Source organism: Gigantopelta aegis, chromosome 10, assembly GCF_016097555.1.
Source record: "Gigantopelta aegis isolate Gae_Host chromosome 10, Gae_host_genome, whole genome shotgun sequence".
NCBI classification, from domain to species: domain Eukaryota; kingdom Metazoa; phylum Mollusca; class Gastropoda; order Neomphalida; family Peltospiridae; genus Gigantopelta; species Gigantopelta aegis.
In genome coordinates, this window is record NC_054708.1 from 75,007,313 (window position 1) to 75,029,890 (window position 22,578).

Consider the following 22,578-nt stretch of genomic DNA (forward strand, 5'->3'; position numbering starts at 1 on the left):
ACATTTTGATATTCAATCTATACTCAACCTTTGGAAGGTTATTTTAACATGAAGCGCGTCAGTGCAAGGTGTGTGTGTGTGTGTGTGTGTGTGTGTGTGTGTGTGTGTGTGTGTGTGTGTGTGTGTGTGTGTGTGTGTGTGTGTGTGTGTGTGTGTTTGGGGGGGGGGGGGGGGGTAGTGGGGTGGTGTTCGACGGTTTTCTTTACTGTAAGATGTTACAGTTCTTGGTTTTGAAACAATATTAAATATTAGCCATAACATTCAATATGAAGACTTAAAAATTAAAAATCTAAACGATGCCTCTGAAATTTCAGACACCTACAAAAGTCTTCAAAATCTTCGAATCAGAAATCGTAGTAACATTTTATACGAAATTTAATCTATACTATAGAGTTAAAATGTGTTGACTTACCTTTGGTTCGCTTCGGGCACGACAGATTAAATGATATTCTCTTGCTATGATCGAAACTGTAAGTTACGAATGAATCGATATTTTCCGCCGACCGACTGACAAGAGTACGGAAGATATTGACGGTGCCCGAGAAATGGTATTACGGAAGCCTCAGTTTAGGACATCATGGTCAGTCGGTTGGGTACTCGCATAAGGTGCTTGCGTCGCAGGATCGAACCACCACGGTGAATCCATTCAACGGATTGGGTTTTTTCTTGTTCTAACCAACGCGCCACAACTGGTCAAAGGCTGTGGTATGTGCTTTTCTGTCTGTGGGAAAGTGCATATAAAAGATCCCTAGCTGCATTAGGAAAAATGTAACGAGTTTTCTCTGATGACTACGTGTTTGAATGACCAAATGTTTGACATCCAATAGCCAATGATTGATTAGTCAATGTGCTTTAGTAGTGTGGCTAAACAAAAACAAACTTAAAAAAAACAACAAAAAAACAAACAAGCAAGCACTCCGTTTTTCGCTAAACGCTTTTGAACGATTTGGACTGGTTCCAAAAGTGATCATTCGATTAAGTGTCAACTTAGCATAAAAACCAGTGTAACAAGCGTTAGCGACACACGATTATCTGAACATACTGGTTGGCAGGAATACACTTCATACAATCACAATAGTGAGCTTATGATGTGTGTGGGTTGTTTTTGTTTGGTTTTTGCTTTGGTCATACATCGATTACCAAGTCATACATGCTCATGTGTACCGAATACATATATACATTGCATTGCTTTGAATCATTACACGGGATAGCAACCGGATACCAGTACCGGATATCGGGTCTGTTTTTGATGCATTACCCCATAATGGCAGATTGGAAACGAGATCTAGAACTGCCCAGACGGCTTCCAGAACCAAAATCGACATTTATCATTCAACGGAATCACAGACAGTTTTCCACTAATGTTCATGCTTATATCCAATGAAGGTTCAAGCACTCTGTCCTGGGCACACATCTCAGCTATCTTGGCTGTCTGTCCAGGACAGTGGGTTTGTGGTTATAGCTGTTAGTGAGAGAGAAGTCGGTGTAGTTATTTTACACCTACACATTAAGCTATTAAAGCTCGCAGTGGGTGGGAGCCGGTGCCAGGATGCGAACCCAATACCTACCAGTCACGACACCTTCGAGACCGGTAGAAATCGCAAAGGTAAATGTCTGGCTTTATATAGGAGATAGGACTTTCTGTTTAGCATTAATCTAATTTAGCAGCTGAAATTAACAACTCTAATTATGGATTTAAAAACAACAACAAACAAACCAAAAAACCCATGAACAAATTTGTAATGTTTGTTTGTTTTTTGTTTGTTTTCCTTCTTTTATTTTGCTGTACGGTATACATGTGTGTATACATGCGCACGAATATATGTCACTCCGATCTGTTGAGAACTAGGACTCGGTGTAAAGCAAATCTTCTGGAGGGACCAATTTTTTGTTACACCCGTCTCCATGACAACAGAAATGACAAATCAAATCTGCCACTGGTCCGTTTGACGCTAAAGAGGTGCACCATTCATTGTCAGAAGATTCCTGGAACCATTCCGTTTTACAAATCGTCAGATTCACACATCTGTAATAGAAAGGGTTTAGTTACTTTGACGACACCGTCACAACCCCAGTATATATATATAGATATCAGAGCCGTATCCAGAAGGTATAACTATAAGGGGGGGGGGGGGGGCTACATAAACGAATCATGACTGATATAGTGGCTTCTCCAACATTACTAACAACCAAAAGGACCTACAGAAGTGCCTAACCTAGCAGGGCTTGAAACAATCCGAGTGGCCAGTGAAGACTCTACTACACATCTTGTTCTGGACAGCCAGTGCACCAAAATAAAGTTTCTTTTGTTTAACGACACCACTAGAGCACATTGATATATTAATCATCGGCTATTGGATGTCAAACATTTGGTAATTCTGACTCGTAGTCAATAGGGGAAACCCGCTACATTTTTTTAATGCAGCAAGGGATCTTTTATAGGCACTTTCCCACAGACAGGAAAGCACATACCACGGCCTTTGACCAGTTGTGTTGCACTGGTTGGAACAAGAAAAAACCCAATAAGTTGAACGGATCGACTGAGTGGTTCGATCCTACGATGCAAGCACCTTAAGAGAGCGCTCAACCGACTGAGCTAAATCCCGCCCCCTCGGGTGCACCACGACTGGTATATCAAAGGCCGTGGCATGGGATGGTGCGTATAAAAGATCCCTTGCTACTAATGGAAAATTGTAGCGGGTTTCCTCTATTAGACTATAATATATGTCAAAATACCAAATGTTTGACATCCAATGGCCGCTGATTAATAAATCAGTGTGCTCTAGTGGTGTTGAACAAAAACAAACATTTCTTTCTACTACCACTGGAGTAGCTTGTGAAAAAGAAAAACAAGAACAAGAAGAAGACAAAGAAGAAAGAAAGAAAAGAAAGAAATGTTTTATTTAACGACGCACTCAACACATTTTATTTACGGTTATATGGCGTCAGACATATAGTTAAGGACCACATAGATATTGAGAGAGAAAACCCGCTGTCACCACTTCATGGGCTACTCTTTTCGATTAGCAGCAAGGGATCTTTTATATGCACCATCCCACAGACAAGGTAGTACATACCACTGCCTTTGTTACACCAGTCGTGGTGCACTGGCTGGATGAATCCAGACCGACCGCGCATCAAGCGAGCGCTTTACCACTGGGCTACGTCCCGCCCCAAGAAAGAAGAAGAAGAAGAAGAAGAAGAAGGGTCTTTCATAACTCATCTTTCCAACTATATGTAAACATATTATAACCGTATCAACAATACACTCGCGGAAAAGGGTTTCTGTGCACCAAATACAATAGCCTAAAACCATCAGCAAACTTTATAAATGGTTGAAGCTTGACAAATATGACGAAACACTAACATTTTACGAATGAATGAATGAATGAATGAATGAATGTTTAACGACACCCCAGCACGAAAAATACATCGGCTATCGGGTGTCAAACTATGGTAATGGAAACAAACAAGGTGATGATCAACATCAACAGAAAAATTCAAGATATAAATAAAAACAGTGTAAAGAGCTGTGCAAAAATACAAATACAAATATCACAGATAGATACTGACTTTTACTCTAAACTTCAATTTGTGCTGTATTGACCATTCTCAAAGAGAATGTTACACCCCTGCACCACGGTGAGGTTACAGCACGCGCAGGGTTCATTTTACGAATGACCAATTAAAAAAAGAAAGAAATTGAAAACGATTTGATGTTTCCTTCATTATTGTTAAATACACATGCATAATAATGTCTGTGCCAAAACACTCCAAAAAGTAAATACTACAAATTAAACCAGAACGGACATCTTGGATTCGATCATGGTGCCATTATGTCAAATTCACCCAAAGACACCACTAAAGAATAGAAAGACCAGACATTACTAAAAATTAAAATTTATAAATAAATGAATATATTATGATTCATGTTGAACAACACGGCAGTAATCATTAAGCTATTGTAAATATGGTGGTATCTGGCTGGCATATCAAACGTCATGGTATTTACTGTTTTGCCCAAGTGAAAGTGCATATAAAAGATTTCTTATTGATTTATTAATATAGGCGTAGACTATGCGGCGACAACAGATCCTCTGTCTCTTTCTCTGTCTCTCTCTGTCTGTCTGTCTCTCTCTCTCTGTCTGTCTCTGTCTGTTTCTGTCTATCTGTCTCTGTCTGTCTGTCTGTCTGTCTGTCTCTCTCTCTCTCTCTCTCTCTCTCTCTCTCTCTCTCTCTCTCTCTCTCTCTCTCTCTCTCTCTCTCTCTCTCTCTCTCTCTCTCTCTCTCTCTCTCTCTCTCTCTCTCTCTCTCTCTACCAAGCGTCAAACTTACCATATAGTATACACCAAATTGACAATATACTAATGCAATTATTTCTAACAATATGAAACTCATTCAATGAATATTTCTGTAACGGAATCATTAGTATCTAGTTTAGATGAAAAATTACAGAGACGGAAAGAGACGGGGGGGGGGGGGGTGGGTAGTTAGAGTGTAAGCCCTCCTCTATTTGTGGACCCGCTTGTATTATGACATATATGTTACCATAACCTTTTGTATACGTCGTAGTTTACGCCGTCAGAGTGGACATACACGTCAGTCATGCAGTATCCCTCCCTACAGAACGAGGCACTCCCTAGCGCTAATTCCTGTACAGAACACCCGCTGTTAGAATCCAGGTCTCCACACTGGTAACACAGTGTCGGAACTGCAATGCATAATAATACATGTCAATGGCGTAGCCAGCATGAGGCCAGATTTATTTTATTTTTTCCATGACACTGATATTTATTTTACAGGTCTGGGTTTTCCTCAGCGTTTTTTTCTCTCTGGCTACACCCAAGCATGTACAGTTATACAATTAGTTAATAAATACATAAATAAATAAATTAATTAATTAAACATAGCACTACACGAAATAATAAATTTACATGTCCACTGAAACATTAATTGAATACAATTCTTTTGGAATCACAAATAGTTAAGGAATACATCAATATAATTCATTGTGGTGTAGTTAAAATTAAGAAAATAAAGCAAAATATAACATAAGGTCAAATTGTTTAGAATATATCTCGTTATTAACGGCTGTCAAATCCTTTATGCGTGATATAATAAATACAAATAACCAAACATTCAATTTAGGCAAAAATCCAATATTTCATCGAAAATTAAATTCTTTCTAAAAGACCAATTGGGAAGTAAAATGTTTTACAAACTACTAAATAAATTATCTATAGTTCCTACATCACAAATGAAATATTCAGCGGAAGGGTGTGATTTTACCTCTTCATTATGGGCGAAATATTATAGTTTACCATTTTGCTCTTTAAAAGACCCAACGCTGTTGTGGTTTCAGTACCAGATTTTACATAGAATTATGCCAAAAAATACCTTTTTACATAAAATAAAACTGATTGATTCTAGTATGTGTAACTTTTGTTCACATGAACCAGAAACACTGCAGCATCTATTTTATGACTGTCCTAAAGTCGTTGAACTCCAGGGAGTATTATAGAAACATGGTTACTACAAAAAGGTGATTATACCCAGTTGAATAGGAACACAGTCTTATTTGGAATTATAAGAACATATATTTGTAAACTGGTTAATTGTTAACGTAAAATATTACATATACAAATCAAAATTACAAAAGAGTACACTAAATGAAACTGGTATCAACAATTTTATTAAAGATAAGTTACAAATAGAAAAATACATATATTATAAAAACGTTTTACATACAGAATTCGACGACAATTGGGGACCATGGTTAAAAGTTCTAGAAGGCCACAACTGAGATACTTAGTACTTTTGTTATGTGTATAATTTTAAGTATGACGCCAGTTTGGAAGTATATCTATAACTTCATTTTAAGTTTTCTCTTTTCAATCTTCTTTTTATTTCCACTTTTGTCACTGCTCCTTTTTTATATACTCTTCAAAAAAAGAAACGCAAAAGGGTACAAATGGGTTATAACTCCGATTTTATGTTTCCTACCGGTTCATGCTTTGTGAATATAAGGTCATTGCATGTCCCAAACACATTCCCACGGTTACATTCGATAAAACGCAGCTACTGTACAATAAAGTTCCAAAATGTGAATATTCGCAAAAACGCAGCCACGTGCAAACCATGTCACCACTGCACGTGCGTTGTCTGCACGTGCAACATGAACACCGACAGTATAAAAGTGCAGGGTGTTCGCTTGCCTGGCCTCTGTATCTGGCCGACAGTTGACAATCCAGGACATGCCACGTCTCAGTGAACCGCAGAGAAACAATGCCATCGGCCGACTAGACGCAGACGAATCCAGAACGGCCGTTGCCAGGGCATTCCATGTATCCCCAAGCACCATCTCCAGACTGTGGGACCGTTACCAGCAACATGGATCAACACGTGACCTCCCTAGATCCGGTCGACCACGGGTCACTACCCCCGGGCAGGACCGCTACATCCGGGTACGCCACCTTCGGGAACGATTGACTACTGCCACCTCCACAGCCACAGCAATACCAGGTTTGCGCAGGATATCCGACCAGACCGTACGGAACCGCCTACGTGAGGTAGGAATTCGTGCCAGACGTCCAGTTCGAGGTGTCATCTTAACACCACAACACCGTCGACTCCGACTGCAGTGGTGCCAGATTCATCGACAATGGCCTCAACTGCGATGGAGACAGGTGTGGTTCAGTGACGAGTCCCGATTTCTGCTCCGACGTCATGATGGAAGATGTCGCGTGTATAGGCGTCGTGGTGAACGTTATGCGGCAAACTGCGTGCAGGAAGTGGACAGATTCGGCGGGGGTAGTGTCATGGTGTGGGCAGCCATCTCACACACTGGCAAAACTGACCTGGTCCACGTGCAGGGCAACCTGAATGCACAGGGCTACATTGACCAGATCCTCCGGCCACACATCGTTCCAGTTATGGCCAACGCCAACGCAGTGTTCCAACATGACAACGCCAGGCCTCACACAGCACGTCTCACAACGGCTTTCCTACAGAACAACAACATTAATGTCCTTCCTTGGCCATCGACATCACCGGATTTGAACCCAATTGAGCATCTATGGGACGAGTTGGACCGACGCCTCCGACAGCGACAACCACAGCCCCAGACCCTGCCCGAGCTGGCAGCAGCCTTGCAGGTCGAGTGGGCCACCATCCCCCGGGACGTCATCCGTACTCTGGTTGCTTCAATGGGCAGGCGGTGCCCGGCAGTTGTCAACACACGCGGACGCCACACCCGGTATTGACTCCAGATGACATTGGCCTTGGTGGTGTGTCCTATCACTTACTCACAATGGACTAGAGTGAATTTTGAACAATCCTGCAACATTTGGTAATTATCGGACTCACCATTCAATAATTAAATCAATTCTCCAAATGTTACGACAATGTGGTTTTGCGTTTCTTCTTTTGAAGAGTATATATTAGTATATTGTTTGCTATGTACTTTGTAAGGTAGTGAAATCAGGGCCCCAACTCTGACACTAAAAAAATAATAATAAAAAAAATAAAATAAATAAAGAAAATAAGTTAAAGTTTGTTTTGTTAACGACTTCCACTAGAGCACATTGATTCATTAATCGTCGGCTATTTGTTCATTAATTCATAGCACTACAGGAAATAATAATTTACATTTTTGAAATTAAAAATAAGATGTTTGTTCTTTGTTTGTTTGTGTTGTTTTAAATATATACATACATACATACATACATACATACATACATGCCTCGATAGCTCAGAGCGCATCGTGGTTAGTTTCGCAATTTGCGGGCGATTCAGTGCCACAGGTTTGAGTCCCAACAACGGCATGAGACAATTTGTGAGGCCAGAAAAGATTTATTTATCCCCTGTGCCAGTGCGTTAATATCTATGTGTGTAACAGTCAACCTCGACATACATACAATATATAGATATTCATACATCAATACATATATACATATATATATATATATATATATATATATACATACATACATATATATATACATACATACATACATACGTATTTAAGATATATAAAGATAAAAGTGATTCGTAATAATAATTCAGCGTTTGATACATCATGCCTAATTACACAATACCAAAATGCATATAATGTTACTGCTTTAACAAAGAACATGTGCTGTACCCCTTGCAATTACTACATATCTGCGCTGTTGACTCAGTTGACAATGTAATTTGGGAACAATTTTCAAGGGACTTAATTCCAGAAAAGATTTCAATTCCTCTCGCACTTACGAAAAGTAATTTGGACTGAAACAGAATACATGCATAAACTGTTTGTTTTAAAGTGATTTTTATTATCATTAGTTTTACTCAAGTAACTTTTCGTCTTTATTACTTGTAAATTATCCGGGTAAATTCCTTTTATGTATTCAGATTGTTTTTGCTATTGGTTTATCTATTTATGCATTCATTCGTTAATTATTATTTTGTTCGTTATTTTGTTCTTTGTTTTATTTACCCTTAATCATTATTTCATCCCCCCTACCCACACTTCGTTTTACCCCAGTCATAGTGTTACCATACTTTTAATCTTTGACCAGTAGTTTGTTCTGCAGCTTTTATCTTACGTTACGTTACTTTATTTGTAGGTTCTTTTCTTATATAGACTTAAGTATATTATTTATTATTTTAGTTACAGCTTTAACTCTATTTTTGCTAGTGGTTTTATGTGCGTGTGTTTTTATTTTTGTCAACATATTTCCCTGATGAAGCCTGAACAGGCAAAAATTTGAATTGAATTATATATATATATATATATATATATATATATATATATATATATATATATATATATATATATATATATATATATATATAGGCAGGACTTTATTTTGGCACTGTCACGTATAAAGAACATTATAAATACTTATCATAAATAGAGTTAGGGTTAGGGTTAGGGTTAGTGACAGTGCCAAAGGAAAGTCCTTCCCCTACGTCCTAAAAAAGATATAATAAAAACTTTTATTTTACGCCGCCCTCATTTTAAAAGAAAAGGATGAAAGTCTAGCATTTAGTTTACTATGTCCTCAAAATATATTTTATAGAACCTGTAAGTTTAAAACACCACGAGGATAGTGTGCGCCAGATATAACGTTAGCAACCTTAGTTGGAGTTATCTCCCCTGATGTAGGGGTGAAAGTAATCGCCCTTGTTTTTCACTCTTCCTTCTCCTTTTGTATTTCTCCAGTAAAGTTGTGTTTTACTTTCTAAGTTTGTGTTTCTGATCAGTAACTATTAGGGCGGCAACTTTTCTCTTAACTGGCGTGGTGGCAGCAGGTATCGAAACCACGCGTCTGAACACAAGCAGACTTTCCCGTAAGCTGTCCTCTATAGTTTTACTACGTCACGTAGCTGATTGGTTGGACGTTTAGCTCGCCTGTAACACACATTCTTTCATCGTAGTTCTACAACACAGCCACACCATGGCACAGACACACCGCGCTCCAAAACAATGGTCTCTAATAAAAGTAGAAACAGTTAATTCATTCGAAAACTGGCGTCAAAATATAAGGTACACGTTGTCACTCGATCCCAACTTCAGCCGTTTCCTGGCCGATGGATATACGTGGGATAAGAAGTCCCGTACAGAACCCACAAGAGGTTTCGCTGACGATGGTGAACATATCCCAGTAAGACAACGTCTTACAGCTCAACAGAAAAGCAACTACTTAAACTTGATGTTGGGACAAATTGCAAATTATTGCCCCATCATATCTCGCAACACCATAATCAAAACATCCACATCTCTACCTTGCATCTGGCAGTCAATATGCCTACAGCGCCTAACTGCATTTGTAGAAGACAATCTACTCACACATGACAGCGGCATCACTCACCATGGTGACCAGGTTGCTGAAGATGAGGAAATGTCTCCATCTCTTGAGAACTTCATTGTTCTCCAGTGGCTGAGACTTACCAATAAAGACCTACATAGACTTGTCAAACAAAGGTATGGCACAGAACTTAGATCAAGAACTTTAGCATCAATCAAGCCAAAAATATCACAAGCTTTGCCGTCATTAATCGATGAATTACGCACGTCTGTAGATGCAAAGGTCATGTGCTCCTCAGCATGGCGGCTGCAACAATTACCCAGACACCAACAGGCTAAGCATTTTACCTCTCGAACTCCATCCAAAGTATGCCCCATATGCAAAGCAGCAGACCGTTCCTATGGTCATTTCCGGAGCCGTTGCAAACACCTTCCTGAAAGTGATCGCAAATTCCTTCTAAAAGCTCGACAAATAATCAACATAGCTGACAACCAGGACTCTGCGGACACTGATGACGACGAACAAAACGAATCGCCATCTGAATCTCACCAGTCTTCTAGTGCTTCTACACTGAAAGTGCAAATCAGACAGTCCCCCTACATAAATATGTTTTACAAACATAACAATGTTCGAGTAACTCTTGACACCGGCGCCACTGGAAACATGGTCAGGTTATCAACTGCACAAGTATTGGGATTCCACATCAAGAAAACCTCACAATCAGCTCACCAAGCAGATGGCTCATCTCCCTTGAATGTGATTGGAGAAACTACTGCCACTTTCTCTCGGGGAGATAAGGAATTCCATTTTGAAGGCTTGATCGTAGAACAACTAGATGTAGGCATACTTGCTGGTACACCATTTATGGAAAATAACGACATCGGCATTCGACCTGCATGGCGTCAGATAAGTCTTAAAGATGGTACACCTGTTCACTATGGCTCTATATCCGAAACAAAGGATCAACACACCATTCGCCGAGCTTGTGTACTCAGAGCACTACCCACTACTACCACAGTGTGGCCCGGTGACTATGTTGAAATACCAGTGCCTGATGACTACGCACTTCAAGATGATTTGTATGCTGTAGAACCACGAACCGATAACATTCATGCTACTCAATCCAAAACATGGCCTCCACACAGTCTCCTCCAAAGTGTATCGGGGAGAATTCGCATACCAAACACAACCGACAGTCCACAACTCCTGAGGAAAAATTAAAATTTTTGCCAAATTCGACCAGTATTCATCCCAGAAGTTGTCAATGTCAGTGACAAACCACATCTCCCCAGAACATATACCAAATCACAGTCATATGGCAAGTTCTCAGACCAAATTCAAATAGACCCTCACCGTATTCTCTCCAGAAATCAGAAAGGAATTCAGTGCTCTGGTTCAGGAATATGATGATGTATTTGTCCCTTCCATAGAATGATATAATGGTGCCAGTTGTCCATTCCAAGCAGTAGTTAACATGGGTCCAGTACAAACTCCTCAGAGGATGGGAAGAGTACCCCAGTACTCCAGAAAGCAACTAGGACAAGGGAGTTTTCAAATGTCCTGAAGATGCAGGTATCAAGGTTGAATACGTTAACCCTTCCTTCCTTGTCAGAAAGCCATCAGGCGGCCATCGCCTGGTCACATCATTCGGTGATGTTGGTCGTTACACCAAACCTCAGCCGTCCCTGTTACCTGATGTAGATTCAACATTAAGACAAATCGGTCATTGGAAATATGTTATCACTACTGATCTGTCCAGCGCTTTCTACCAAATACCACTTGACAAGAATTCCATTAAGTATTGTGGTGTCGCTACTCCGTTTCGCGGTATCCGTGTATACACCCGATCGGCAATGGGTATGCCAGGTTCAGAAACTGCACTAGAGGAAATTATGTGTAGTGTTCTGGGAGATTTATTGACGGAAGGGGTCGTCACTAAACTCGCTAATGACTTGTATTGTGGCGGAAATACCCCTGAAGAATTAATCAACACTTGGCGTCAGTGGTTGACAGCCATTCAACACAACAACTAAAGACTGTCAGCACACAAAATAATTATCACTCCACAATCAACCACAATCCTAGGATGGAATTGGCAACAAGGTTGTATTCAGGCTAGTCCTCACCGCATCGCTACTTTAGCGTCGTGTTCGCCTCCCAACACAGTCTATGGTTTGCACTCATTCATTGGTGCATACAAAATTCTCGCCCGCGTTATACCCTGCTGTTCGAAGATCCTTGCCCCTTTTGACGATATTGTAGCAGGTCGCCAGTCAAAAGATGAAATAGTTTGGAGCAATGACCTTCATGATGCCATTTCTCATGCCCAGACAATGCTCTCGTCAAACAAAGCAATCGTTCTCCCAAACCCAAAAGACCAACTTTGGATTGTTACAAATGGAGCTGTTAAGGATCCAAACATAGGAGCAACCTTGTACGTAACTCGCGTTGTAGGATTCTTCAGCACAAAACTAAGACCACGTCAAGTCACATGGTTACCTTGTGAAGTTGAAGCACTGTCGATTGCCGCTGCCACAAAGCACTTCATTCCTTACATCATCCAGTCCAGTCTGAAACCCATCATCCTCACTGTCACGGGGATCCTATAATACCCGTAACTGAATGAAACACGATTGTCCAAATATCTCTCTTAACTGTATATCTATTAGATCTCTCTGTAACAGGCAGTTATACCCGATGTGGCTCGTCTCTAGGTATGCTCAGAGATAAGATCTTATATAAAGTATATATTATTATAGCACGTTTAGTTCACTAGAAAACACAACTAAAACACAATACACTTTGGAATCTGTATTAACCTACGCTGACAAATGTACTGCCGCAGTAGTTAATTAACAACAACAAATAATAACAACCCAGAACTGATCACTTAATTAGTTAATCTCTAGGTGTCTAGTTTACACAATATGCTAATCACTTCACCGTGACACAACACCCACACGTGTGATAATTGAGAAACGCTTCCAGGAGAACTTAATTAATAAAGGAATTACAACTCTATTCCTAACTGGTTAATTTTTAATTAACCCTTACTACTCGTTCAGTAACGTGTGATAATTGAGAAACGCTCCCAGGAGAACTTAATTAATAAAGGAATTACAACTCTATTCCTAACTGGTTAATGTTTAATTAACCCTTAACTACTCATTCAGTAACCTTGTAATACAGACTTAATACTGGTACCTATCACAATAAAGACAATAACCTACAGTTTACCTAGGTCCTCTAAGATGACTGGCTAAGCTTTATATCTATATATCATAATGGTGAGCCTACAGTATACTGCGTCAGATGACCGGCAGTACCGTTTAAATAATATTGGTATAATACAGTATTAAAATATTTAAAGTCACATCAATCACATCAAGGTTATACACAGAGCAGAAATAAAATTATTTACCAGTCCGGACGGACAGCGATCCCTGGAAGCCTTCCTATGTTTCTCCCCGATATCTCTAAAACCCTAGCTATTTATTTAAAAAATCCGAATATCGCCTGGGGGTACAGGGCGGTACCTCACGTATCAAGTGAATTTCCACAGCGACCAAGACTGCATATCTTTCTCTGATCGTCAGACTTAATGACGCCTAGTCGCCAAATCACGGTTGTAAAAGGTATTACGTAACTACTGGCCACCTGGCCTCCACACCTAGACTAAGTGCATATTGGGATGCACGGTCGCGCGAAGGTATTACGTAACAAGGTGCCCACTTGGGCTAAGTGCATTTGGAACTGCACACGGCCCTCTAAAACAATTAATATCGCCACAGGCGAAAAGAAATTAAGAGTATGTACCGTCACACTCACTGACAACAAACCTTGCGTCCTTGCTTTTGAGAAGTTATGTCATGGCGAATTTTCAGCAAGTCCTCAGGTTTCAACTTTTCTATGTACAGTCAGCAGATTTCAAGCCTCCATCCGTCATCTAGCTGGTAATGCAAATATCCCATCAGACTTTGCTGGCTGAAATACCCCAGGGTGTCACAATGAATCGTGTCAAACATGTGCTTTCATCCAAGAAACTGAAAATTCTGTTGTTCGACACATTCTCATAGATGACATACTATCAGGTAAAACTCGGATACCCTTCACCACGAGATCAACTTGGCACTCACTACAAGAAGAATGCAAGGATTTACGGCGTACCCATTCTCACCAAGGTACTCGCACTTTGAAGAAGCTCACCAACATCAATGATGTTAAACATTACATCAATACGGTAACCATTGCCAAGATGGTCTTCTCGTCGTAAAGCGAACTGATCCACTATTCCCCACACGAGAATATATTGTTGTTCCTCGACAAATTCTAGGTCTTCTCAATGCCTTACATATTCAGTTGAATCACCCATCAGCATTTCAACTGAAGAAGGTAGTTCAAAGATACTTCTTTGCGCTGGACATGGATCGTTCGATTGACTCTGTATCCAACAACTTCCATCAGTGTGCTGATCTGCGCAAGACTCCATCTACCATTGTCGAACAAAGTTCAAGTAATCCACCTGAGACTGTAGGCAGTCTCTTTGCTGCGGATATCCTTAAGAGAGAATGCCAAGTCATCATAGTTGTGAGGGAATGTGTTACATCCTTTACAGTCGCCTGTCTGATTGATAATGAACGTAGTGATGTCATTCAACAGGCATTATTTCGTTTTTGCATAGAATTATGCCCTCTTGATGGACCCCCAGCAGTCATCCGCACAGATCCTGCTCCAGGCTTTCTCGCGCTGGCAAATAACAGTTTCCTACACAAACACAGAATCACTCTTGAAATCGGTAGGGTCAAGAACATCAGCAAAAACCCAGTTGCGGAAAGAGCAATACAAGAATTGGAAAATAAACACCGTCATCATGATCCTACTCGTGGTCCTGTTACTCCTACCGAGTTAGCCATAGCAGTCGCTAGTCTTAATTCCCGCATTCGAAACTGTGGCTTATCATCTCGTGAAATAAGAGACCAATTCACAAGCAGCCAATTCCCCTTTCTGACCAACAACTTATCACAGACCAACACTCCGCCAGATTATCAAACTACCCACACAGTGAATTATCCAAAACTCCTAAAGGAATTCAATCAACCATGCCTTCAGTACACATTGGTGATTTAGTGTATCTATATTGTAACGAAAATAAGACATGTGCATGTAATCGATATCTTGTTGTGAACATTGATGGGCCATGATGCGACATCCGCAAATTTGTTGGATCACAACTTAGAAATAGCTGTTATCGTGTTAAACGTACTGAGTGTTACATAGTACCAAACAAGACTTGTCAAATTCCACAGTGTGCTTCCGGTGACACAGATAATGATGATGAAACACCCCCAGATCCTGACGTTGACACAAATTACGATCACCAAAAGTCCATTTAAAATGTACCTGGTTTCATAGACTGCGTTACAGTTGATGTTGAATATGTGCCTTTTGTTGACTGCGGTACTTCATGAGTTGACTGCGGTACTGTTTTTGTTGACTGCTGCAATGCCGTTTTTGTTGACTGCGGTACTATTTGTGTTGACTGAGGTACTGCTTTTGTTGGCCGTGGTACTGCAGTAGAAATATTTGTTCTCGGCGATTCTGCAGGTAACGTACCAGGCTTTGTTACACCTACGAATTAGAGAAATCAAGGTCTGCCACTCAGAATAGTTATTTCTACACATGAATCAACGAGAATTAAACACATAGTGTGTGTGTGTGTGTGTGTGTGTGTGTGTGGGTGGGTGGATGTGTGTGTGTGTGGGGGGGGTTACATAAAATAATTTGAAAATAATAAATAATAATAATAATAAATAACAATCAAGATGTATTTTAGATTTGGTTGCTGCCAGACTTTTGTTGCACACACACACACACACACACACACACACACACACACACACACACACACAGACAGAGAGAGAGAGAGAGAGAGAGAGAGAGAGAGAGAGAGAGAGAGAGAGAGAGAGAGAGAGAGACACACACACGCACACAGAGAGAGAGAGAGAGAGAGAGAGAGAGAGAGAGAGAGAGAGAGAGAGAGAGAGAGAGACAGACACACAGACACACACACATCAACCTACCTTTTTAATAAATCTAATTACAAAAAAACAAAAACAAATTCAGCTGCAATTAGTTCTAGGTTTAATTGGCCAGACTATCGGATGAGCTTCATACGTCATATTGTTTAATAACATCATCTTTAAGAGCAGCAACATGTTCAGATGCTGTGCTCTATAATATCCCGTTCATTTATCGTTAGATACAGAGAGAGAGAGAGAGAGAGAGAGAGAGAGAGAGAGAGAGAGAGAGAGAGAGAGAGAGAGAGAGAGAGAGAGAGAGAGAGAGAGAGAGAGAGAGAGAGAGAGAGAGAGAGACTAGTTTATTGCCACTATAGCATATTTCGACTAACAGCCATTTTAACAAGTAAAATATAGCTGTCTCTAAACAATGTATTTTATCTCCCAATCATTTGTACGTACGAAACGTATATACATGTATCAGAAAGTACAATGAAATATGAGCTACTGCAAACATTAGCACGACTATACACACATTCAATAATAAATTTAAAACCCCCCCACACAAAACAAATGCATTTAATAAGTAATTTTAGTAATTGTTTTATCAGTGGAAAATGTGTTAGTGGCGCTAAATTCATTGTCCTTCTAAGCGCGGTCGGTGTAGGATCAATCCCCGTTGTTGGACACGTTCGGCTATTTCTCGTTCTAACCAGTTTATCACGACTGTCATATATATCAAAGAAAGAAATGTTTTATTTAACGACGCACATTTTATTTACGGTTATATGGCGTCAGACATATGGCCAAGGACCACACAGATTTTGAGAGCAAACCCGCTGTCGCCACTACATGGGCTACTCTTTCCGATTAGCAGCAAGGGATCTTTTATTTGCGCTTCCCACAGGCAGGATAGCACAAACCATGGCCTTTGTTGAACCAGTTATGGATCACTGGTCGGTGCAAGTGGTTTACACCTACCCATAGAGCCTTGCGGAACACTCACTCAGGGTTTGGAGTTGGTATCTGGATTGAAAATCCCATGCCTTGACTGGGATCCGAACCCAGTACCTACCAGCCTGTAGATCGATGGCCTAACCACGACGCCACCGAGGCCGGTGTCATATATATCAAAGTCCGTCGTATGTGCTATCCTCTCTATGGGATGGTATATATAAGAGATCGCTTGCTACTAATGGAACAAATGTAACGGGTTTCCTCTCTAAAACTATATGTCAAAATTACCAAATGTTTGACATCCAATAGCCGATGATTAATAAATCAATGTGCTCTAGTATTGTCGTTAAACAACAGCAAAATACTTTAACTTTGTCTCATTAAAACTCGAGCTGGTTAAAACGGGCACGTACTGAGCCATTTTCAGGGGATCGGGCGGTCGCGAAAACTCGGTACTCTTGCTAAGGTCTTGGGTGCATTTATTTCATGATTTGTCAGTTACACAAAAAAGAAGTAGGAACAAAAAGTTGTATTCAACGACGCATCATCTTAACTACAGTTCAATGACGTAGGACCTATGGTTAAGGACAACAATTAATTAGAGAGGAAACCCGCTGCTGCCACTACGATAAGATTTTTGTTTTGATTGGTAGCACGGGATCTTTTATATGTATCATTCCAAAGACGGGATTATATACATCACGGCCTGTTACACAAGTTGCGGAGCAGTCTGGAATGAGAAATAGCCACATTTACAGATGACACTACACAGCCACATTTACTACACATGCCTTTCAGTGTCAACTATAAAATGTTTTAATCCAACAAATATGTACTATTTTCTAGATATTCTCTGATTTTACATCTTTCAGTCTAAATAAAGCTGAAAAGCAACGTATTAACCTTCTATCCGAGAATGCTGAGGTATACGACAGGCCCTTCTCTGTGTAAGAGTTGCAGGATGATCGACGTAGGGCCCATCATACATTAGCAGAGCTAGATGAAATACATTATCAGTTACTAAAACACATACCTCAATTATCACTATTGGTTCTTTTAAACCTTTTTAATAAAATCTGATTTTCTGCTGACTATCCTTCTGATTGGAGAAAATCAATTATTAGTCCTATTCTCAAATCTAGTAAGGATCCCACGAACCCTATCAGTTACCGCCCTATTGCGTTGACAAGTTGCATCTGCAAAACCATGGAACGAATGATGGAACATAGACTTGCCTCACATTACTAAGGGGGTGCAAGGTGGCCCCATTCAGTCCATGAACTATAACGTACACTGCGCATGCAGATCCACACGTAGCAAAGTCCAGCTGTCCTAGACAGACTGCCCAGATAGCTGAGACGTGTGTCCAGGACAGCGTGCTTGAACCTTAATAAACACGAAATTAAGTGGAAATGAAATGAATATGGATGGTTTGTTTATGGGTCGGCACGCAAGTCGTACTTGCAGATGCTGGCTTATATACAGAACCAGGGAATTATACGTTGATTTGGTGCTGTTTGAACATCTCTATAAAGCTGGGTCTCGTTCCATGAAGCGATCTTAGCAAAAAGATCACCTTAAGTACATAATGTAGTTATTCACCAAAGGTGATCTTAGCGCGAAGATTGCGTCGTGGAACAGGGCCGAGGTACTTTGATGAACACGAAGCTAGTTTGGGTGCTAGACGTGCAAAACATTCTCTTTACTATGTTATCAAGATTAAACCTTTGCCAAAATACCCTGCACACACAACTATGTGAAGTTGTTTGATTCGAGGCGGAATGCCATCCGAACATTTGGTCTTCGCATTAATCAGTTTTAATTAGTTTCCAACATTGATTTAAGTGACATTTTGGAAAAGCCCTTCATATTTTGTTTTGCCACGTTGGTGTATCAATCCATCCCCAAATAATATGCGATCTTGTGCATGTGAAAAAAACATTGCACAGAGGCAGTTATTTATAAACAACACATGGAAGTACATGACAGGTGCCGTGGTTACACTATGTGACGTCTGCTGCAGATTTTCCATCAAACACAATTTCTGTGAGCTTGCCTGATTCGGCATCCATATTTAATGTTGAAATGTGGGCAATCATTAAAGCCCTGGAAACAATTACGGATTCATGTGCGTAAAAATAGATTATTTTTATAGGCTCACTTTGTGTCTCCAAGCATCACCATGCATAACGCTATAGCATCCCTTGGTTTTATACTTTGCCAATAAAGATGTCATATTGTGTTGGCTACTCAACCATGTTGGCATTAGGGGCAATGAAATGGCTGATTTAGCTGCCAAATCTGCTATGTTAGTGTCCCATACCGTGATTTTTAACCAATATATATATATAAATATATGCGTTACTTGCATTGTTCAGTACACCTACCTACATCGTGTTCATTGACTCCAGCATACTCCATCTGATAACTAACTGGACGTTTCATAATTGGTCTTATTATTCGTTAAACAACAAACAAACAAACACATATAATGTAACCTTAACGTTTATTCACTATAATTATACTGCCTTGCGAACGTGTTTGAACCTTAAGTGGCTAGAACACACGATAATACCCTAGGTTATAATTATATTCTCACCACAGAGTCCACAAAACTGGGGGCACCATGTTGTACTCATTTCTGTGACAGGACTGCAGATGTTTTGAATTTGATTGAGCGATGTACAGTTGACCAAATGGGAGTCGAGACAGGGACCAGACGTTGTCGTGATGGTGTTAATAGAGTATGTGATATCTGTAAGTGAATACTAGTATATCGTACATATTACGCACGAGCTAAGCTATGACAAGAGAAGAAAAGAGGCAGGGGTGAGTCAGAGAGAGAGAGAGAGAGAGAGAGAGAGAGAGAGAGAGAGAGAGAGAGAGAGAGAGAGAGAATGAATGAGAGAGGGAGAGAAAGAAGATAGAGAGCGGAAGAGGGAAAGAAAGAGAAAAAGACAGAAAGATGGAGATGGACAGAGAGAAAGATAGAATGAGAGAGAGATAATGAGAGCGAGTGACCGGGGAGAGAGAGAGAGAGGCAGAGAGAGAGGGGAGAGAAGATGTGGGGATAGACAGAGACTGCGACGAAGAGAGAAAGACTGAAAAACATATATAGCTAGCGATAATGAAAAAGTGGATGAGAGCTAGCGAGAGAGATATACGGAGAGGCTGAAGGAGAAGGAGAAACATACAGAGGCAGAGAGACATGCAGTGGAATGTTGACCGACTGATTCGTTCGTTCTCGATGGACATAATTCACAGCTATGTCGTAAAGGTTCACTAGATCTGTTTGTCTCCCCTTTCTCTCACTCTCTCTCTCTCCCTCCCTCTCTCTCTCTCTCTCTCTCTCTCTCTCTCTCTCTCTCTCTCTCTCTCACACACACACTCTCTCGCTCTCTCTCTCACACACGCACAAGGAAAAAAATAGAGAGACACACACAGAGAGACAACGATAGAGACAAAGATAGAGACAGAGAAAAAGAAAAAGAGACGGTTTGATCAGTTGCGAAGAAAACAAACGAAATTTTGCACTATATTTATGACAGTTGATCACCACAAATTCCACAGAATCGTGGACACATTGTCCTGGTTTGCTCTGTGACGGGGTTGCAGATGTCTAGGATGTCATTCAGCGCGTGACAATCGACGTCGTCGTCATCGAAACACGGAGCTGATGTTGTGCTAACTGACGGGGTTGATGCTGTTGTATTCACCGAGCTTGTGGTCCCTGCGAAGTTAGGTTAAACCATGCTACACTTTACAACACCATGAACTGCTCATCTGTTTGTAAATCTGTTTAAACATTTATGAAAAGAAAAACCTAAAAGCTGCAATGTTGTATATTTATTTTAATATTTATCCATTGAGAATAGACCAGAAACAGTAGTTGTTGTAGATGGTGGTGGTGATGGTGATGGTGTTGTGTTTGTTTGGGGTTATTTTGTTTTTGTTTTGTTTGTTTGTTGTTTTCTTTTTGTTTGTTTGTTTGTTTTTCGTTGTTAAAGTTTTTTGTCTGTTTTTGTTTGTTTGTTTGTTTGTTTTATTGTTATTATTATTATTTTTTATTATTATTATTATTTTTGTTTACTGTCAAAAGCTATCATTCGATATCGTTTGGCTATACTTTTTATTTCGGTCTCCGACGCCATATAACCGTAATTAAATGTGTTGAGTGCGTCGTTAAATAAATCATTTTCTTCCTTTCGGTCACTCGAATGATGTATTTCTCTCCATTTTAAAACCCGAGTAGCGGACCGCTGTCTTGTTGATTCGTGTTACAAAAGTATTTTTGAAAAGACAGGCAACAAACTGGTGCGCTGTTTGAACGAACACAATCTTTTAAAAGCGACACCACATGAGTTTATTAAAGCTGTCGCTGTGTTCCTGACATTACACTCATAGCCATGAGTTTATTAAAGCTGTCGCTGTGTTCCTGCAATTACACTCATAGCCATGAGTTTATTAAAGCTGTCGCTGTGTTCCTGACATTACACTCATAGCCATGAGTTTATTAAAGCTGTCGCTGTGTTCCTGCCATTACACTCATAGCCATGAGTTTATTAAAGCTGTCGCTGTGTTCCTGCCATTACACTCATAGCCATGAGTTTATTGAGCGACAGGAAAATATACGCCAGTGATTGTATTTTGCATTGGTAAATGTTGTTACAGTATGGCGAGACGTAATTGTATATAGAGAGATAGGATGGATAGATGGGATGGATTGCTTCACTGATTGACTGACTGCACTGATGGATAGATGGGATGGATTGCTTCACTGATTGACTGACTGCACTGATGGATAGATGGGATGGATTGCTTCACTGATTGACTGACTGCACTGATGGATAGATGGGATGGATTGCTTCACTGATTGACTGAATGTAGTTATTCACCAAAGGTGATCTTAGCGCGAAGATTGCGTCGTGGAACAGGGCCCAGGTACTTTGATGAACACGAAGCTAGTTTGGGTGCTAGACGTGCAAAACATTCTCTTTACTATGTTATCAAGATTAAACCTTTGCCAAAATACCCTGCACACACAACTATGTGAAGTTGTTTGATTCGAGGCGGAATGCCATCCGAACATTTGGTCTTCGCATTAATCAGTTTTAATTAGTTTCCAACATTGATTTAAGTGACATTTTGGAAAAGCCCTTCATATTTTGTTTTGCCACGTTGGTGTATCAATCCATCCCCAAATAATATGCGATCTTGTGCATGTGAAAAAAACATTGCACAGAGGCAGTTATTTATAAACAACACATGGAAGTACATGACAGGTGCCGTGGTTACACTATGTGACGTCTGCTGCAGATTTTCCACCAAACACAATTTCTGTGAGCTTGCCTGATTCGGCATCCATATTTAATGTTGAAATGTGGGCAATCATTAAAGCCCTGGAAACAATTACGGATTCATGTGCGTAAAAATAGATTATTTTTATAGGCTCACTTTGTGTCTCCAAGCATCACCATGCATAACGCTATAGCATCCCTTGGTTTTATACTTTGCCAATAAAGATGTCATATTGTGTTGGCTACTCAACCATGTTGGCATTAGGGGCAATGAAATGGCTGATTTAGCTGCCAAATCTGCTATGTTAGTGTCCCATACCGTGATTTTTAACCAATATATATATATAAATATATGCGTTACTTGCATTGTTCAGTACACCTACCTACATCGTGTTCAATGACTCCAGCATACTCCATCTGATAACTAACTGGACGTTTCATAATTGGTCTTATTATTCGTTAAACAACAAACAAACAAACACATATAATGTAACCTTAACGTTTATTCACTAT

At 40.1% G+C, this 22,578-nt stretch overlaps 1 protein-coding gene across 1 annotated transcript; it reads right to left on the reverse strand.

Moving 5' to 3' along the window:
• Positions 1 to 1,779: 1,779 nt before the first annotated feature.
• On the reverse strand, positions 1,780 to 22,506 carry LOC121383808 (mucin-5AC-like). Its single transcript, XM_041513906.1, has 6 exons — positions 22,449 to 22,506; positions 20,325 to 20,498; positions 19,368 to 19,523; positions 15,195 to 15,422; positions 4,555 to 4,711; positions 1,780 to 2,026 (listed from the first exon to the last, which is right to left on the reverse strand). Exons 1-6 carry the CDS (start codon positions 22,504 to 22,506, stop codon positions 1,846 to 1,848), a joined length of 954 nt encoding a protein of 317 aa, XP_041369840.1. The 3' UTR covers positions 1,780 to 1,845.
• Between the last annotated feature and the right edge of the window lie 72 nt (positions 22,507 to 22,578).

Excerpts from the sequence above, each read along its gene's own strand:
- LOC121383808 (XM_041513906.1), bottom strand. The coding sequence starts at position 22,506 with ATGAAACGTCCAGTTAGTTATCAGATGGAGTATGCTGGAGTCATTGAA. Across the intron at positions 15,423-19,367 it reads CCAGTTTTGTGGACTCTGTG|GTGTAACAAAGCCTGGTACG; the intron begins GTGAGAATATAA and ends TCTAATTCGTAG. Across the intron at positions 2,027-4,554 it reads AACTACGACGTATACAAAAG|ATGTGTGAATCTGACGATTT; the intron begins GTTATGGTAACA and ends TTTCTATTACAG.